Source organism: Tinamus guttatus, unplaced genomic scaffold (assembly GCF_059628265.1).
Source record: "Tinamus guttatus ecotype Peru unplaced genomic scaffold, ASM5962826v1 Tinamus_guttatus_pri_ptg000198l, whole genome shotgun sequence".
Classification (NCBI taxonomy): Eukaryota; Metazoa; Chordata; class Aves; order Tinamiformes; family Tinamidae; genus Tinamus; species Tinamus guttatus.
In genome coordinates this window covers 73475-91572 of record NW_028288732.1, presented here as the reverse complement: position 1 = coordinate 91572, position 18098 = coordinate 73475, and the positions used below count along the sequence as shown (strand labels likewise).

General features: G+C 46.2%; 1 protein-coding gene across 1 annotated transcript; it reads right to left on the bottom strand.

Moving 5' to 3' along the window:
- Positions 1-729: 729 nt before the first annotated feature.
- EIF2B5 (eukaryotic translation initiation factor 2B subunit epsilon) lies at positions 730-16944 on the bottom strand. Its single transcript, XM_088523824.1, has 16 exons — positions 16792-16944; positions 16023-16147; positions 15257-15442; positions 14983-15160; positions 14083-14163; positions 12542-12619; positions 12149-12461; positions 11367-11512; positions 10933-11071; positions 10205-10306; positions 9147-9254; positions 8342-8432; positions 7528-7651; positions 3515-3640; positions 1908-2018; positions 730-836 (listed from the first exon to the last, which is right to left on the bottom strand). Exons 1-16 carry the CDS (start codon positions 16942-16944, stop codon positions 771-773), a joined length of 2127 nt encoding a protein of 708 aa, XP_088379950.1. The 3' UTR covers positions 730-770.
- Between the last annotated feature and the right edge of the window lie 1154 nt (positions 16945-18098).

The window sequence follows — 18098 nt, the reverse complement described above, 5'->3', positions numbered from 1 at the left end:
CTAGGATGTAGTGATCCCTACGGCATTTCACTGACCACTGCACATCCTTTATTAGCAAACCCCTGGCAGTGGGGGAGCTGAGCACACATTATCCCCTGTTCTACAGAAAGAGGAAAGACGTTATTTTACCAACTCTACTGTGCAATCTTCTGTTAAATCCTAGCACAGCAGATGGCAAAAAAATCTCCCTTTTGGAAAGATCACAGAGGTGCCTTCCAGGCTGCAAAATGCCTTAGGCATCCTCAGACAGCTGCATTTTCCCTGGCACTGGAAAGTCCTGAGTCCCAGTCCTGCACTCTTGATCCCAGCTCCTACACTCCTACCTACCAACCTTGCCAGTGTCTCTTCAGCAGGAGTTCCCTTAGCTCCAGAAACAGTGACTCCAGAGACCTTAGCTTTATGACTGTATTTCCACAAACCCCAATGGTTAGATTTATAGGGGGTTGTACATGTTTGCTTCCATAGGTTCCCTCTGCATTAGGGAAGGGGTTCCTAAGAATAAGGATCCCAAGAAATAGCATGATTCTAGATATTGTCACCCCCTGCTTGTCCCTTCTGGTTTGTACACTGTGCTGCAACCATCCCACATGAGATGCCTCCTGGCAAGTGAGGGAGGGGCAGAGTTGGAAACTCACAACATAATTAACGATGGGATTGTCAGTCACTGATGTCAGGCCCCGCATCTACACACCATGCACTGGCATTGATCTCGCCCTGCCCACTCGGCCCAGAAAGGCAGCGAGTGCCTCTCTTCATGCCAAGCCACCACGTCAGTCTTGGTCGCCATCAGACGACTCTTCTTCTGCCTCCTCCAGCCACTGGATAAACTTCTGGAGCTGCACAGAGAATAAAATTTAATGGGGTAACAGCTAAAACAGATCCAAACTGCTTGGCATGCTCAATAACTACACTGTATCAATGAGCACCACCACCACCGAGCGGGAAGGAAGGGTGTTTCTACTAGACATGAAAATACACAGATTAAGGGAGAGGGATACAAGTTTAAATGAAAACAAACTAGGATGCCATGGCAATCCAGGCTCGTTGGATTCCTGAAGCAGATTTTTCCAATCAGACTGTCCCTGAAATGCTCAGTGAGAAGACACAAGTTTGAGACAGTTGTCCTCTCTAGAGCTCAAGGGAGGAGAGATGACAGCAGCACCTTAAGGCATGTTAGGAAAGCTACTGCTGGGAAAAGTCTTCGCCCTGAAATACTGCTATAAAAAAAGGCAGCTCATTTTACCTTTTAACCTGGCTTAAATAAGCAATTGAAAGCACTGCTGACCTATACTAAGAGTTGACTTTGCATAGGCTTTAAACAAAGGCGGGTTTCTTCAGAGATGGCCTTTCCCCCACCCTCCTGTTCCAAGCCCAGGGAGGAGAACTGGAACAGGGCTCAGCCAAACTGCAGCACAAAGTTCTGCCTGATGGAGAGGGGAAGTTTATATGTTCCTTACAACACAAGCCAAATGAAACTACTGAGTACCATAAATGCTAAGAAATATATTCAAAGAAACTGGTGAGCCAGGAATGAAAGCTTCAAAGGAATTGCATGGGGCCAGCACATAGGACATTGGCCTAAAGCCCATTTCAAATGGGTGTTGGCTTACAGAAGCTGTGCTGTTACTCCAGAAAGTGCTGGCCTCATGCTACGGAGAGCCCACTAAAAGCCATCCCTCTCTCCTCCTACCTCCATTCCTCATCCAAACCATGCAGGCTGATTATGGCAGAACTCACAGAGAGAGCTGTTCTGGAGCACAAAATTGTGGTGCCCAGTGTTCGATGCACTGGTGCGTTCCTGGCCTGCCCTGTAATGGCAGCTGCTTCCCAGAGGGAGGCAGTGGCCGTGAGCACCACTTGAACTTTCTTTCACAGCTCACGTGTCATTTTTACACCTTGGGACTTACTCGCTGGTTCTTACGAAGCTGCCTTCCCTTGTCAGATGTGTCCCGCAGAGAGAACCAATTCAGAATTACATCTTCTTCCAGGATTTCCAGCTGGTAAAACGTCATCAGCACCTGCAACAATTAGAGAAGAGCAACAGGGCTCTCTATAAGCTAATCCTAAAAGAGGTGATACCTGAGCACGAGATTTGCACATAGTTTGTGGCTCCCAACCCTGTTTTTAAAAGAATGGCCTTAGTCTGTTTCGTTTTGTATTTATATTAAACATAATTATGCTTCCCCTGCTTCTGACAGGTAGATGCTATGATACGTGTCTAAGTTCAATCCTCACCAGCTTCTGCTCTGAGGATGCAGGGCAAGATCTAAGAGCCGTGGGCAACAAGAGACCCACAGAGGGCATCGGTTCAGTGACTAACTTCAGTTCTCATCTTAAAGCACCCCAAAACCCATCCCCAAAGCAGCTACAACAGGAGGCTCTTACACAAGCCTAGATATGTGCAGCTGTAGCCTGTACACGAGAAGAGCGTGAACGAAGGCAGCTCTGCCCCAGGCTCCCTGCTCTCGCCAGGCCTCCCCCAGCAGAGCCTTATGGCAGGTGTCAAAGTGATTGGTCATTCCCAGGCTCAACCCCCTGCCCAGAGCTGCGAGGAGAGGCCGCAACCGCCTCCTCAGGGTGCCTTTGTGCTCCGGCCGAGCTGGCGCTCCGCAGCCGCACTCCTCGCGGCAGAGCACTGACAAAGCACGCTGCCAGCTCCACATATAAAGTGTCACTTCAATTCCCAGCCTCCAGGGAAACCCAGGCCCCTAGAACAATGGACACATGCCAAACAATTGCTGTAATTCAAGGACATTTTGGCTCACCAAGCTGAAGGCTTGGCTCCAGTCCATGCTAAGTGCTTTGCCATTGGCCAGAGGCACAGGTAGCACAAGTTATGATTCCTCTTTCTTGATGAGCTGAGGGTTAAACGTGATTCTAGGAAAGCTCTTCCAAAAGAAACAGGGGCTTCCTGAGACATTGCGGAAGGAAAGACTTAGAATCCGAGTCAAACATTCCTTGTGTGTTGGGGCAGGAAGAATCCAGGAATTAAAAACTTGAAGAGGTACATAGTAGGGGAAACATACTGAAAACTCTGAGGGATGGGTACTAAACCACATTTTGCCTCCCCTTTATTCCCAGCTTCACAACTTGCTTGGCCTAACTAGGAAATCTTGCCCTTACTCCTAACTTTGCACTGTAAAGAAGGGTAAATTATTTGCCAGTTAAATCTCACAAACTGTAGAAAGGAAGGAAAGCTCTTCCTAAAGCAACTCCCTGGCCTCACTTCCCTTCCAGCACCACACAACAAGGGCATCTAGGTTAAAAGTTGCAAAATAAGAGCTCCCTTCAGGCTGCATACTGGTAATTAATACTCAGCCTCAGCTGTGCTCACTCAGGGGCACAGGCAGCCACAGAACACTTTCCTAAAAGCAATCGTTAGAGATGAATTTTCCATATTCATCTCCTCTGGGGCCCCACACTTCTCTCCTCTAAAGCAGACAAGCTGATGAAGCAAACAGGATGCATTTCATCACGGCAAAACAGATCCTCAGAGCTGGGAGCAGAAACTCACTTTAGCTATTGATGTGCAGAGGCTGTCGTGTTCCAGGAAGAATTCCTCAATGGCACATAAGGCATTCAAGTGATCTGATGCCCGTTTTATGTAGTTCTTGAACAACGGGGTCCAGTTCTTCAACAGCTGCAGGAGGAAAACACAGAAGAACATTTCCTGAGCTATGATATGGATGTGTGCAGTTAGTCCTGTTTCTCAGTTCGGCTGCACTAAAACTGAGCCCGGGAGGCATTTTATGAAAAGCTCCATCTAACAGCTTGGCGTTTTTGACCCCTTCTGGCTACCAAACAGTATTCAGGCTCACGTGTGCAGATCTGACCTGGTGTTACTAGAGAGCTGGTGTTACAGCTTTGAGAGCGTCCGTTAACTGCCACAATAAACCTCTAATGGAATCTGGTACTCAGAGAAAATCACTTCACAGCAGACTGATAAGGAGAGGTATATACATGTCACTCCAATGTTCATCTCAGAGCAGCTGATATTTCACTGGAACTTTCCTTCAAAGCAGCAGAACAAATAAGGATAAAGAGAAAAAGAGAGTGCCAGCATAATTAATTACTAGCTGAGTAAAAGCAGACAGCACAAGATAACTACCCCAAAATGAGGAATGTAATGGGAAAAAACACTCACAGCTGAGCCTTACACTTGCTGTATGTCTACAGGCTTCTTTGCCTGTAGGCAGGAAGGCAAAGGGCAAGAAGCTGTTAACTATTTGCTCAATTCTTTTCTCCCAGGCTTGTTTTTGATGAAGCCTTCAGTTTAATGACTTTGATGTTGCCTTTTTAAACAGTATTTCTGGCTGAGTCTCACACTCCTCTGAAAAGCAAGTAGCAACAAAAGCTCTGCAAAGCAGCACAGACTGACCAGACCCTGTGATAGGAAGTAATAAAAATACTTATAGCCCTGTCCATAGTAGTTTTAAAGGCATCAGGATTGGGAAAACAGGGCACAAAAATTCCTGCTTGACCACACTGCGATCAGACTATCCCAATAACACACTGTAGGAAAGGAAGTTAAAGTTCCAATTCTTTTTAACTAGATGAATTCAACAGCAGGCACCTAGCGACTACATCCATGGCATGCTCATACCAGTACGCTGTCTCGCTGCACCTTCAGCTCGTTGCCTCCCTACAGAGCACACTCATCTGGTCTATTTTAAAGGGAAATGGGAAGTTCTCAGGGATTTGGGTGCGAGGAAGAAGCCCTGGGTTGCTTATACTCAGGGTTAACCAGAGCTACTCTGTTTTGGACAGTGGTTGAGAGGCAGCAGCCCTGCTAGCAGGACAGCTCCATCGACAAACAGCAGAGCTAGCACCCAGGCCAGTGTGAACTATCAACATAGTTTGACATGACTTCATCCCATGTTCACTAAAATCATGCCTACCGCCCAGGGAAAGATGAGGTTTTCTGTACCACCTCTGCTCTGCAACTTATTCAAGAGCCAAACAAGATGCCTCACAGATATTAAACTGGAGAGTGCTGTTTCTCAGGCCTTCGTGTTTCATCTGGAAAAATACCTACTAGCATATCCCTTACTGGGTTTTTGCTTCCCAAAACGGCTGCAAAACTTAGGAGCCTCATACTCAGGGGCCAACACTTCAGAGCACATACTGTGGTTTCAAGTCGAACCATACATCATAACTATGGCATTTCCACAATTTCCCCTCCTGAGCCGTTTGACATGGTTCTACCATTGCTCTTATACAAACACTCCATCTCCCTTCAGCACCCATTAGCTGGAGTTGAGCTACAAAGAGCAAGAAACATGAAGCAGTTATGCAAAGTTCAGCAGGCTTCTGGTATTCATCACTCTCTCAACGTAAGCACTTCCACCTCAGACAAACTCTTTGCCACAGGAAAACCTGTATAAGCAGTGCTTGAGTCTAATGCAACTATCAATTGAGGCCATGTCAGCTACATATTGTACACACCTTTGATCTGTGCTAACCCGTACAAAGCTACTGCTTGGGGTTCTCAGGGTGTAAGCACTCGTACCTTAAAGGAATGCATTTTTGACCAGCTAGGTAACCGCAAGTCGTTTGCTGCAAAGAACCCACCATTTCAGATGCTGCACAAACACCCACGCTCTGCCCGAAGAACTGGTCTCTTCTCTTTAGAGTACAGTTGGTAAACACACACCAGCTGCTCACAGGAAGACTGCTAATGTCTGTTTAGTAAGTCTTAGAAGGCTGATTCACTGCCTGTATTAGAGGAGGTCTCAAGTCAAACACATTAGGTTTTTGGAATTGAGATTAACATGTTTGCAGCTGAATAGTGACAGCCTTCACCAGGACACTGCCTTCCAGCTCACCTCAGTGCAGCGAGCCCAGCACAACATTTTGCGTGCAGCAAAGACGCCGAGGCAGGAAATTCTCCCAGAGTAGGATATTCTAATAAACTTGCTGGCTGTTTTTCATAAAGAAGCATTTGGAGAAGCTGGCTACCATGCTGGTTAATTGCTCGAGCACTCGATTCCTCTGACTAATCTAAGGATGATTTCTATTTCATAAATGCACATGTCACACACCTCCCTTTCTGAGCACCCGCTACCTTTCCAAAGATGCAATATACATATGGACACAGTTATTCAGATGAAAGCCCTTCATGTATTTTCCATTATGTTTAGCTTGAAAGTTTTCTTTTTTCTTTTTTTTTCTTTGTTTTTAGGTTTTTTTGGCAGGGGGTGGGGTGGAAGGGGAAGGAGGTGGGGGAAAGAATACTTAACATTAAACATTTATATAATATCCCTCATCCCTGATCAGACCCTCCTCTCCCTGGATCCTGCAGTGATGTTCCCCTTCAAACTCACACTAGATTAGGAGCCCCACCTAGGAGATTTATTTTAGCTGGAATGAAAACATCCTATACAGTTATCAGCTTCACACCATCCGCTGTCTGGATGTAGTACATCTAGACTTAGAGTCTGCTATCTGCTCCAAGGTTCTCCTCAGTCCTTCAACTCTTTTTTTCCAGGACAGTACATCTTAGTCAAGACAACAGAACAAAACTAGGCAGACTAGAAATGGAGTGAATAGCAAAACTCCATTAGGGCAGCTGGTGAGCAGAGCAGTTCTCTGCTGTATTTTCCTATCAAAGGCATCTCCACACATCCAGGATATAAAGCGTCATGCTTACAACCACAAAAAGAAGAGTCAGTTTTCCACCATTTATCATGAATTGAGAGCAAATACTTCCACTCAACAGATGATGTACATGTCTAGTGGTCTTATCTTTGGCTGTCTACTCAGGAATTTAAATTAGTCCTTCCCAAACAGACGCAAGATCCATTCATTCTGATAAAGCACCTTTGTAAGCTGGAGTTTGCAAACTCAAAATGTGCAAGGACACAGAATCGTTGCACTGCCTTCAACTTGGATCCACAAAGCCATTAAGGTGAGACTGCCTGTTTTTTAAGTAGATCAGATTCCAATTTGTTCCCTTTACATCAGGAAGTAGAAAACACTCTCACTCAATAATACCCCAGTCTCTCTAGAAACCCAACAGAATTCTGAATCTTCACTCAAAGACAGCAAGATCTTGCCTCTGCACTTGGCTGGAAAAGAATTGGCACCTCTTGCAGTATGCAGACAAGTAATACTTTGGAAAGGATCCCACTGGGAGAGAAGCACTCCCTGCTGCCGCAGGGATCGGACTCATGATGGTTTGGAATTAGGTCCCTAGAATTCCTGTAAAGATACTTCCAAGCCTATCTCTGATCTCTTCTGAAAGTTATACACTTCTGCTATCACACATAGGAGATGGAAATAACCATAAGCTGTTGAAATAGTACTTCCCACATCTACAATCTCAGCTAAGTTCTGTCAAGCAGATACAGTAATTTCAGTTTGCTTCTAGCTCCACAGAAGACAAACAGGTTCACAAATTCATGAGCCTCAAGTGGCTTCAGGACTAAGTAAAAAGATTCCTCAGTCAGGAAGTATCTGGGGGATCTAATCCAACTCCTACACACTAGGACAAAAGACTCAAGAAGAGTTAAATAGAGGAGCACTCACAGGAAGTAATGCTGAGAAATAGTTTTGGGAGTCCAAGTTTGCATCCAGCTGCTGCAATGGGAACTCCAGGATCACTTTACTCAGCACTTGCATCATCTCCTTCAGGCCAATATTATAGGCATACCTGCAAAGAAAAAAGTCAGTAAAAATACAATATATACTGCCTGATCTCTCCACACTACTGTTCCTTCCAGTGACATAACAGAAGATTTGATTTGCATTTTGCTGACTTATTTTTTTCTCTCTCCAAACATCCATTCAATTAAAACACCTTGCACTGAAACAGGCCTTATGGAAGACCAATCCTGAAAATCTGCTATTGCATTGAAAAAACCTGCTCCAAGCGAGAGCACCCTCACATTTGCTAGAGGGCTGCATGAAGATTGTTGCATAAAATATGGGGATTGGATTTGTGTTTGAGAAATACTAGGTGAAAGTGTTGTGTTCTAGATTTGCTGCTGTGTAACCAGAGTGGACAAACCACCCTTCAGCAGAGTCACAGCTGGCTGAATGTTACAGTGTACAGAGCAGTGGCTCTTGTATGAACTTACATGCATCTCGTGCCAAAGAGAAGTTCACTTCAGTTACTCAGTAGCAACTAAGTCTCCTGACCAAGAAACTGGGTTGGAAAAACCTAATGACCGCGTAGGCTCTACATGCAGCTTCTGTCATCATTAAGTCATCATCTCTCATCTGCATTTCTCATGCTCTACTACTGGCAAAAATAACGCGCAACAATCAGGCACGGCCATTCATGTAGTTTCTGCTTTCTAGACCTGTTGAAAAATCCAACTCTGCAGAATCAGGGACTCACTTAAGAGAGTTGATTTCCAGGACCAGGTTGTCACAGGAAATGTTTTCTTCTTCGCCCCTCTGTAATGTACCCAGAACTTCATTCTGGAAAACTATTGAAAGGAAGGACAGGTAGTCAGAGAGTAGATAGAGAAGTGCTAATTCTTTAAACACTTTAATTACTGAAGAAACTACATCCTTAAAGAAAGCATTTGACACAGCTCTCTATTTGCTTTCCTAGCTAGAGCGAGCCCACTTCAATTATACTGATAAATTCTGGTATAACTCAGGCAAAAGAAAAAACTTACTAGAGATCATTGCTCCATCTACTCTGCATTGCTTCTATTATAATTTCACACATGAGGCTTGTCTGAATAGGAAAGTCTAAAGTTCCCTTAATCAAAGGTGTGAACTGAAATCTACATATTATTGTTTTAATTTTATTTGGAGAAATACTTAAACATGACAAGGTTTTTTTACCATCCCCGCCTTTTTCAAAGTTTAGCTTGAATCCCTTTCAAATCCATGCAAGCTTAACAGAGTGAAACACAAAACCAAAACATATTTCTAAGAAGAGGCAGCTCCTACAAGGAAATTCGATGCTCAAACAATTCCAGAAGTAAAATTGTCTACACAGGGAAGCTTTGTTGGGCCTTTATGCAACTACTTGGGAGTTTAAGCAGTGACACTGCCATTTAAAGAGGGAGTGCTAGGGGAGACTGCTTTCACAAAGACCCTGTGATCATGAGTAAGAAAGATAGAGCATCTTTCCCTAGATTCTCACCCTTGGGTCAACATATCATAGCAATACAAGGGACATCTCTCACCTTTGATGTCATCCAGCTGTGGGGATGTGGCCCGACTGTCAGGCTCCTCAGAGTCCAAGCTCAGGTCACTGTCCGACTCGCTCTCTTCCTCCGAATGCAGGGTAGGGCCTGAGGAAGAACAGGGATTAAGCATTCAACATTCAGAAGCTGCAGCTGTTGTATGAGTGGGGAACCAGGTGTCCCGGGGCTCCCCAACCAAGTCAGCAAATAGCTGTCCTTGCAACGGAGCTTGCACCTACACCTTCAGATGGTTAAAATTGCTGCAGAGGGAACACTACAGATGGCACTGGAATAATGTTTTTTTTTTAAAGAGTCTGCAGACAAATAGCCAAGGGCAGGGACAGAAGAAAATGCATCTTGCCCTGACTGCTGACTCACAACGGAGCAACGTTAGCATAATCAGTCACTAGCAGAAGAAAACCTGCAGTAGCCACAACAGCCAAAACACACCCACTCCAAGGGAAGGCCTCGCAGCCTCCGACATGCGTTTCATAGCCCAGATGGCTACGTGTGTTACTGGAAGTGAAAGATAAAACAACCATCTTTCATAAAGCAGAGAGAATCTGGTCCAACAGCTGCTTTCCAGAAGTAACCTGTATCTTCTGGCCTCACTCCTACATATAAATATGTTATCTGGAAGCCAGCCTGCTTCACAGAGCCCAGGCAGTATTTTTAGTTCAGTCGCTGGAGACTCTCACTTTGGCACCCATCACGCTTTCAGTGTGCACAAAGCTACAGAGTTGTTCTGCAGTTTCCCACCTCTTGGTCTTTCTTAAATTCAGGCTCTATGTCCAGACCTCCTAGGACAGGAGAAATGGCTAACTTGCTCATTTAACTCTATTTCCACGCCTTCTCCAGACTTTTTGATGAGAAAGACTTCTATGCACCAATAACTGGAGTTTATCCTGCACTTGTTAAAAAGCTTTTCTTCGTCTCATGAACTGCATATTGCCTTCTTTTTCTAGATGCAATTACCAGTGTCCCACTTGGCAAGTTCCACCAGTACAAAAGGTCTATGCCTGTTCATCCCCAAGTAATTGCACTGGGCTTGTTCTCACCCCACAGGCTCTGTCTCTGCTCTTCTTCATCCTCTTCATTCTTGTCATCTGCTTTCCACAGGTAGCCTCTGCCCTCTGAGCCCACATCCTTTTTATTGTAACCTGAAAAAGACACAGTGATTAGAAGGAAATGGATGTACTGGATCTGCTTATAGGCAAACCTGAAATAGACCGCTCTCACCCGCATGCTACTGTCCCTGAATGCTCTTCTTCAAGAGGGGTTTCCTAAGAATACACACATGGATTTCAACTTTTATCTTCCCACTTGCCTCAACAAGTGACTGCCTGACTTCCCTCTACACCACAACTCCCACCTGACCATGTGTAGATCCCTCAACAAACCTGAACCGAAAGAAACAATATTCAACAGGAAAACGTCCTTGGACACAGGCCAGGTGCAGGGACATATATCCCACATCCTGCCTTGAACCAGACATCTCTTCTAGCTTCAAGTTATCATCTCTTACAAGGCTCCTCCTCTAAGAAAAATGGAAAACAGCTCAGTCTCTGCAAATTTTAATGCTAGGGTACTGAAGTACACCTCACTGTCCAACTTAAGACACATCTAGCCTTGCTTGCCATACTAAAAACAATGTTCCAAGCTGAACACAGCACTAGCCTCCAGCTTGGCATTACAGAGTCTAGAACAGGGGAGGGAAACCCCAAAAGATCCTGGAGGGTAAAGCATTTTGTGCAGCCTGAGCCCATGGAGCCAGAGACTCTCATACCTTTCAGTTTCACTTTGCTCTCAATCTTGTTCACACCAGAATCATCACTGAACTGGTCTTCATCCTCTTCCTCCTCATCTGGTGGGTGCAGAGAGATCACTGTACCCTCAAAGAGGGTGATGTCAGGACCTACTACTACCTGTAAACATGTACAACATATCTTAATGAAGAAACACTCGAATAATATCCTGAATGCCTCCTCCATCAGGGGCAATAGCTCTTTGGACAAGCAAGTCCGAGGAAAGATCCAATGAGCATAAGTGAAAACATCAGCACTGCAAGACCCTTGCCCAACTGCCTGAAGGAGGAAAAGGATGGGAACAGTAGCATAGCTCCCACCCTGAAGAAAAGGTGTGGAACAGCCCTTTGTTCGGTACATTCCAATGTTTAAGTCTCATCACTTTTCGAGGGAAAACAGAACAAACATAGCTCACCTGAGAAGAAAGGACACAGCGAGGCTTTAGCTTTACTTTCTCCTTCACCTCAGCTTCATCACAGATAACAGAATGGCAGATTTCCACATTATCTGCTATGTGAACTCTGTCCCAGAGAAAGGCTCCATCCAAACGGACTCCGTCACCTGTTACACACCATCAAGGACAAATAAGTTGAGCAAGGCAGACTGCTGCTTTCCCACACCAGTGAGTCACTAGAAAGCATCTTATTCATTAAATTCAGTACTGAACAATGTCCTTGATGGATGATGGATGTACACATAAAAAATATGTATTAGCCTTATCGGTCTACAACTATTTCTTATTTCAATCTATCCAATCTAGAAGAGGAGTTTGTTCTCTACAGAAATTCAACAAGTTGAAAGTAACAACTGACATCCTGATTTAAAAAAAACCCCAAAACAATAACAATAACAACAACAACAAAAAATACCCACCAAGCCAAGGATAAGAAGGGGTATAAGCCTCATCTGTAGGATGCTAGTGGGTGTTATTTCTTTATCGGTAAGAGACATGCATTCCTCAACGCTGAAATACCTCCTTTCATTGCATGAAGTGCCTTCTGCCTTTCAGCATCATTACGGCACCCTGGAACTTCAATCTATTGCCTTCACTAGAAAACAAAGCCTTTCTCCTTTCTTCCCACTATACGTCACCATGTAACACCCACCTAGCATCCTCCCTCAGAGTCAAATGTCTTTAAAAACAAAGGCCTAACAACTCGTGCCTTGTCTCAGCACGTTCCCCCTTCCGGGACTCACCTATCCTACAGTTCTGCCCGATGACGCTGTTGGTTATCAAGCAGTTGCTGCCAATGACTGTCCCCTGCCCAATGAGGACATTCTCTTCCAGGACGCTGCCGTGGCCGAGGCTGACATCCACTCCTCGGTAGATGTTGTGTTTAGAATGGGTGTAATTCTGATTCTTGTTATCAGTGAAGTTCATTTCTGGAGTCAAAGGATAAACCCATCGTCGGATGATATCAGAGCACACAGCTTTGTACATAAGCAGGTTGCATATATGGGCTGCATACTGTTCTGTTGTTACATGCATATGGATCTGGTTCCCCAGGACCTGGTAAATGGACACAAATATGTTAGAGAACTCCCCAGTACAAGGTAAAATGATCTCCCATGCACCATCCCTATCCTTACCTCCTCATTTACCAGCAAGCCACGCACGAAGTCATCCCGTGTCTGGTAATCAAAATTGTCTGTAAACAACTCAGCCACCTGCCAAGAATAAAATTCAAGGAAATAATATAATCAGCATAAAACATGCTGAGGAAGCCAGAAAATTAATGGCTGTTCATGGTTCTCAGAGAGGCGAGTTATATAATATAGGAAAGTGGTGCTCTTGCCTTGAATAAAGCTTTGATTCCTTCTGCTAGGAGTGTTGACTCTCCCATCTCTTCCTCCTACAGTAGACTATGAAAAGACTCTGGTTTTCAGAAGGGGCAAAACATTGTTTTAACATTTTTAAGTAGTCAGCCCAGCCTAGCTTTGTAGTCAAGAGAAGTGTATAGACCATCTCCTTTTTTTGAGTGCAAGGACATGCTGGAATAGCCATGAATATTTACACCTGGCATGGTACTGGCTTGCAAGTACTGACACTATCCACAGAACAGCCATCACCTCTGCCCCACAGACTTTACTCGAGTAAAGTTTTTGAGTATGAGACCATACTCAAAGTGAGCTCACCTCCTCTCCAGTATGATTTCAACCTGTTCCAAACCGGCCGTTTATTCCATTGATGAATGAATGTTTACACGGACTAGAACTGCCTGTCACCAGTGGGCAGGTTGAGTGACAAGCTTTTCAGAGAAAGAACTGCAGACCTTGGAGAACACTAAGTGGAAAACAAGCCACCAATGCGTCTGCACAGCAGAGAATGAGTTGCATTAGGCAGAGTGTCACTAGCAGGTTGAGGGAGGGGATCCTTCTCCATTACTCAGTACTGGTGACACACAGATCTGTAATGCTGGGTCTCAGCTCCCCAGGACGAGAGAGACCCGCAGACATCAGGGCAAATTCAGCAAAGGGACAAAAGAATGCTGAAGGGACTGCAGCATCTGTCCATGTGTGAAGACAAAGAACTGGGACTGTCTAGCCTGGAGCAGAGAAGGCTCTGGGAAATCTTTTCAATGTGTTTATATATCTGATGGAAGCAGAGGTAAAGAAATGGAGGAATGAAGAATGGAGGTAAAGAAATGGAGCCAAACTGGTGCTGGGGCCAATGGTGCCCCAGTGACATGATACAAGGCAATAGGCACAAGCTGAAACAGAGGAAATTCTGTCTGAACATAAGAAAATGCCTCTTCACTTTGAGGGTGGCTGAACACTGACTGGCAAGCCTGCCCAAAGAGGCTGAGAAGTCTCCATCCTTGCTGATACTCAAAACACGACTGGACATGGTCCTAAGCAACTTGTTCTAGCTGACCCTCGAGCATGGGGTTGGACCAGCAACCTCCAGAGTTTCAGCCTCAAGTTTCCAGCCTCAATTCTGTGATTCTGTGGGTGGAGGATTCCAGGCACTGACTGAGCTCCCACTGTCCATGGAGCAGTGCCGCAGGTTCACAAGCAGCAGCTCTGCTTTCCAGACTCAGTACACCCAGGCTGCACGTTCCTCCCGCACATCAGGTGCCCTGGGGGAGCAAACGGATGGCACTCCAGGCCCTCGGGAAGGCAGCGCTCACCTGTGGAGAGCAGATGCTGATATGACAATCCAGCAAATCATGGCGCACCTCAACGTTTTCAACTGAGTTCTGGAACACACTCTGAAAGAAGAGAAAATTCAGACAAGCTGAGCACCTCATGCAGTACTGAATCCGCAAAGACTTCATGAGCCTGTGGCATCACATGGATTGAAATTGATTCAATTATTAAACCAGCTCTAGTTCTGCAGACAGAAGTCTGACCTACACTGAGACACAGCCTCCGCAGCAGCAGCCTGGCCAACACAGAGTTGTGTCAGACAGCAGAAACCTCCCCCTTAAACAGTTCAGCTATCCAAGAAAACACTCATAAATCAAACAATCACTTTTCTTCCAAAAAGCTCCTCACCTTAGTTGCTAGGAAAAACAAATACACAAACAACATTCATAAATGAAAATAGCTTTCATAGCTTCTACACCTTCTGCGAATTTGTGCGGCTTTTAAAAAATATATATATATTGAAGAAAATTAGTCTAAGGATTACTGATTTGGTATACTCATAGCCTCAGTTCTGAGCTGAACAAGACAAAATTACCATTTGTCCTATGCCCCTTATGCCCACTGTTATTCCACTCCCAATCTACCTCCCTTGTTTCACATTCAGGGAAGAACCGAATCAAAGCAGAAAACTGAAGTTTTAGAAAAGCATGTCTACCCTATCTTCATATTCCCAAATGAGTCCCTCATAGGGCTGTTCCAGTACAGTTCCACCAAGCCTTCGATTGTCTCAGACAGGATCAAAGGTGCAAAACAGTTCACCAAGCATCATTTCCCAACCCCTGCTCCTCCAAAAGAGGGATAAGCACCACTCCCCAGCCTCGCTTTACAGGACTCCCCTGGGGCCAGCTGCTTTGCAGCCCTTTTGCACCTGCAGGACGCACCATCGGGAAGCGGAAGCGTTTCAGCCCCTGGGTTCTCTGATAGTGAAGGACACGGTTTGTGGCACTGTCCATAGCAACAATGATGTCATCCTCATGGCACCTGGCATGATGACCAGGCGAGGACTCTTTGAAAATCATCGTCATCACAGAAATATTCTTCTCCATCTTACGACGCAACCTGAACGGAAAGGGCAGAATTTTAAGTCACTCTCCAGATAGTTACACTCTCCAGAGTCAGCACACCAGCCAGACATGGGCTTCCTTCAACACCTACTTATGCTCTTCCAGGGCTCTGGACACATTGAAGTTGGACACCACATCCCCAGTGACAAGGATGAAGTCAGAACGAACGAGGGACTTGGCATCGACGTCTCGCAGAACGTCACCAAGCGAGCGGTACAGATCGGAAGTCACAAAACGTACTGTGTTGGGAGACGTGGGGCGGCACCACTTGGACTTTCTGGAAGGTGAAAAACACACCAAGAAGGCATGGAAAGAAGCTTCTACTAAAGATACCCAAGAACACAGGGTCCCAGCACGCACCACGTCCGTAAGTGCAGGAAGAATCCTATTACAACAAGCACAGGCAGAGACCGGATCATATGGCTCATTCTGAGACTATGGTTTAGGTAATCTTAGGAAACTACACCTTTCTGTGAGCAAAATTTTGACAGAGGAGAAGGAAAGATTACACTCAAATCAAAATTTCTTTCTCCAAAAGCAGTTTTCTGTCAAGCAGAGAAGAGAAAAGCCTGCATGCTTGTCTTCAGCATGTGAATCTGCAGCATGCAGACACAAAACACTCCTTCCACGAGACCTGTTTTCAATATACCGCACTGGTCACGGAAACACAGCAGAAGGCTGGTAAAGGCTGCTGCTAGGATTACATGGCTGGCCAGGAAAGCACTGCTTTTATGCAAACACACAAAGGGCAATAAGAAATGCAATCCCCAAACACTGCTTTTGAAATAGTGCACAGCCCCACTTCTTCCCAGGAGGTTCTATGACCAAGCTAGAAATGAAGGAGTAGAGTTCCTTACTGCAAATGCTCTTTTATCTCAGCTGACTTCCAACAGCAGAAAACAAAAGTTTCTTCTACTCCAGTTGCCGTTAGGAACTCCAGGGTATAGTCGATCATGGCCACATTTGCCATAGGTAGGAGAACCTTAAAATAAATAAACGAATGAATAAACAGGTGGAGAGATAGCTGAACACACCCACTGAAGCTGAAATATCATTACTGTCAGAACAGAAAGGTGAGATTATCACATCTAAAACTCTTCAAGAAGCCTCAAATAAGCGACAGATACCAAAACAAAACAAACAAACATCAAAAGATTTCAGAGTGCCAGTTCCCTGACTCTGGCTTTAACTGCTACAAGAAAAACCTGTCAGACTTGAATGACAAAGCCACAAGAATTAGAGTCTCCAGAATAATAATAATAAAAAAAGCTTCTATCTAATGTGAAGCGAGTGTCCTCTTGACTAGAGATTCACGCTGCACTTTAAACCTGACTTAGTGATTCAAGCCTGAAAATTCCACACTATTCCTTGACCCATTTTTGGCAGTGCTTTGTACCAGGTCTGCACTCGCGTGGGTAATTACGCGCCCTGCAAGCAGTTAATCACGCTGAGCAGGCGAGCTCAGGTGCTTGCCCACACTCGAGCTCTGCAGAAGCTTTTTCCTTCCACGCGCCGTCTTCCGATCCCAGGTGCTCAGGCGCCTCTCGCACGCGTTTTGCGGGCTGCTCTCAGACACTCTGCCCATTTCCCCTGCCCAGCCCCGCCGCTGCCGCACCGCGCTCTCACCCGCGGCCGGTCCTTGGAGATGGGGAAGAAGCGGCGGTTGAAGCTGTCGGCGACCAGCACGGCCTGCAGCGGCGGCGGCGGCTCCTCCTGCGGGTCGGCGCCGCGGGCCGCCCCCGCGCCGGCCCCGCGCCTCGCCGCGCCGCGCGCCGCCATCTCCGCACGCGGCCTCCGCTCCCTCTTCCGCTTCCGGGCCCGCGCGGGAAGCAGCAACGGGAACGCGAGGGGGACACGACAGCTGGCGGCGAAGCTGCGCACGAGCGGGCGGGGCGGTGGCGCATGCGCAGTGCGCGCGGTGCACGCGGAGGGGCGGGGCGGCCGGGGCGGAGCGGGGGGTTCCCGCGATGCGGGCGGGGGTGGCCGCAGGGTCCCTGGGCTGCGTTGTCGCAGGCCGCGTTGTCGCAAGCCACGTGGGGAGCCTCAGAAGTAACGTGGCATTGTAGCTGCGTTACCTGCCGCTCATTTGAGGTTGTGGGTATACCTGTTGTCCCGTGGTGATGACTCGCTTTGTGGGTAGACCTGCTGTCCCTTGGTAATCTGGTGGTTGCCTGCTAAAGGGTCTCACTAGGGAGGGCTCCTGAGGTCCACGATACCTTTCCCACCACAGGAAGGGGCCTCTCGACCTGCTAGAGGCTGTGTCTGCACCCCTCTTGCTGTGGGGGCTCTAGGCTGCCCACATATAGGTGATTCACTGGTAGAGGTTGCTGCATGAGTGTAAAGTGGCTTTTTGCAGTTGTCTCTCATAAATCCTCTGTGAAGAGCTCCTGAGGCTGGAGCTCATCACTGGAAACCACTCTTCTGGGTCAACACCAGTCACTAGACTTCATGCGTGAATCACTGGACAAAGCCGTGTTATGTAGGTCAGACTGGCTGAAACAAGCTCTTCCCTTGATGTGGCTTGCATGTATTTGAGGCATTGCTGACGGTAGGCATAGTTTTACTCCTTGGATTTTCCAAGTTTTTAGGCAGAGCATTTGCTCTTCTATTCAACAAAACTTTTGGTAATTCTCACTGAGTGTGATGGTGTTTCAGACACAAGGCACATCTGTCTCATCTTGGAGTTCACCTGTGTATAGAAGGTGGCTGTTCCTGGAAAGCTCCTGCCACTGCTTGGCTGTTCAGTTGGTGATGGGCCATGGCAGGGACTAGAAAATAACAGAAATCAAGTGTAATGTGTGAAGAAGATAGGTGCATGAGACCCTGAAAACCAGAGGCAGCAGGACAGCAATTGGCTTTTTTGGGGGCAGTGTTCATTGTATTATGGAGAGGTGGGAAGTGTGAATAGATATGAGGTGGTAATAACAGGTTCA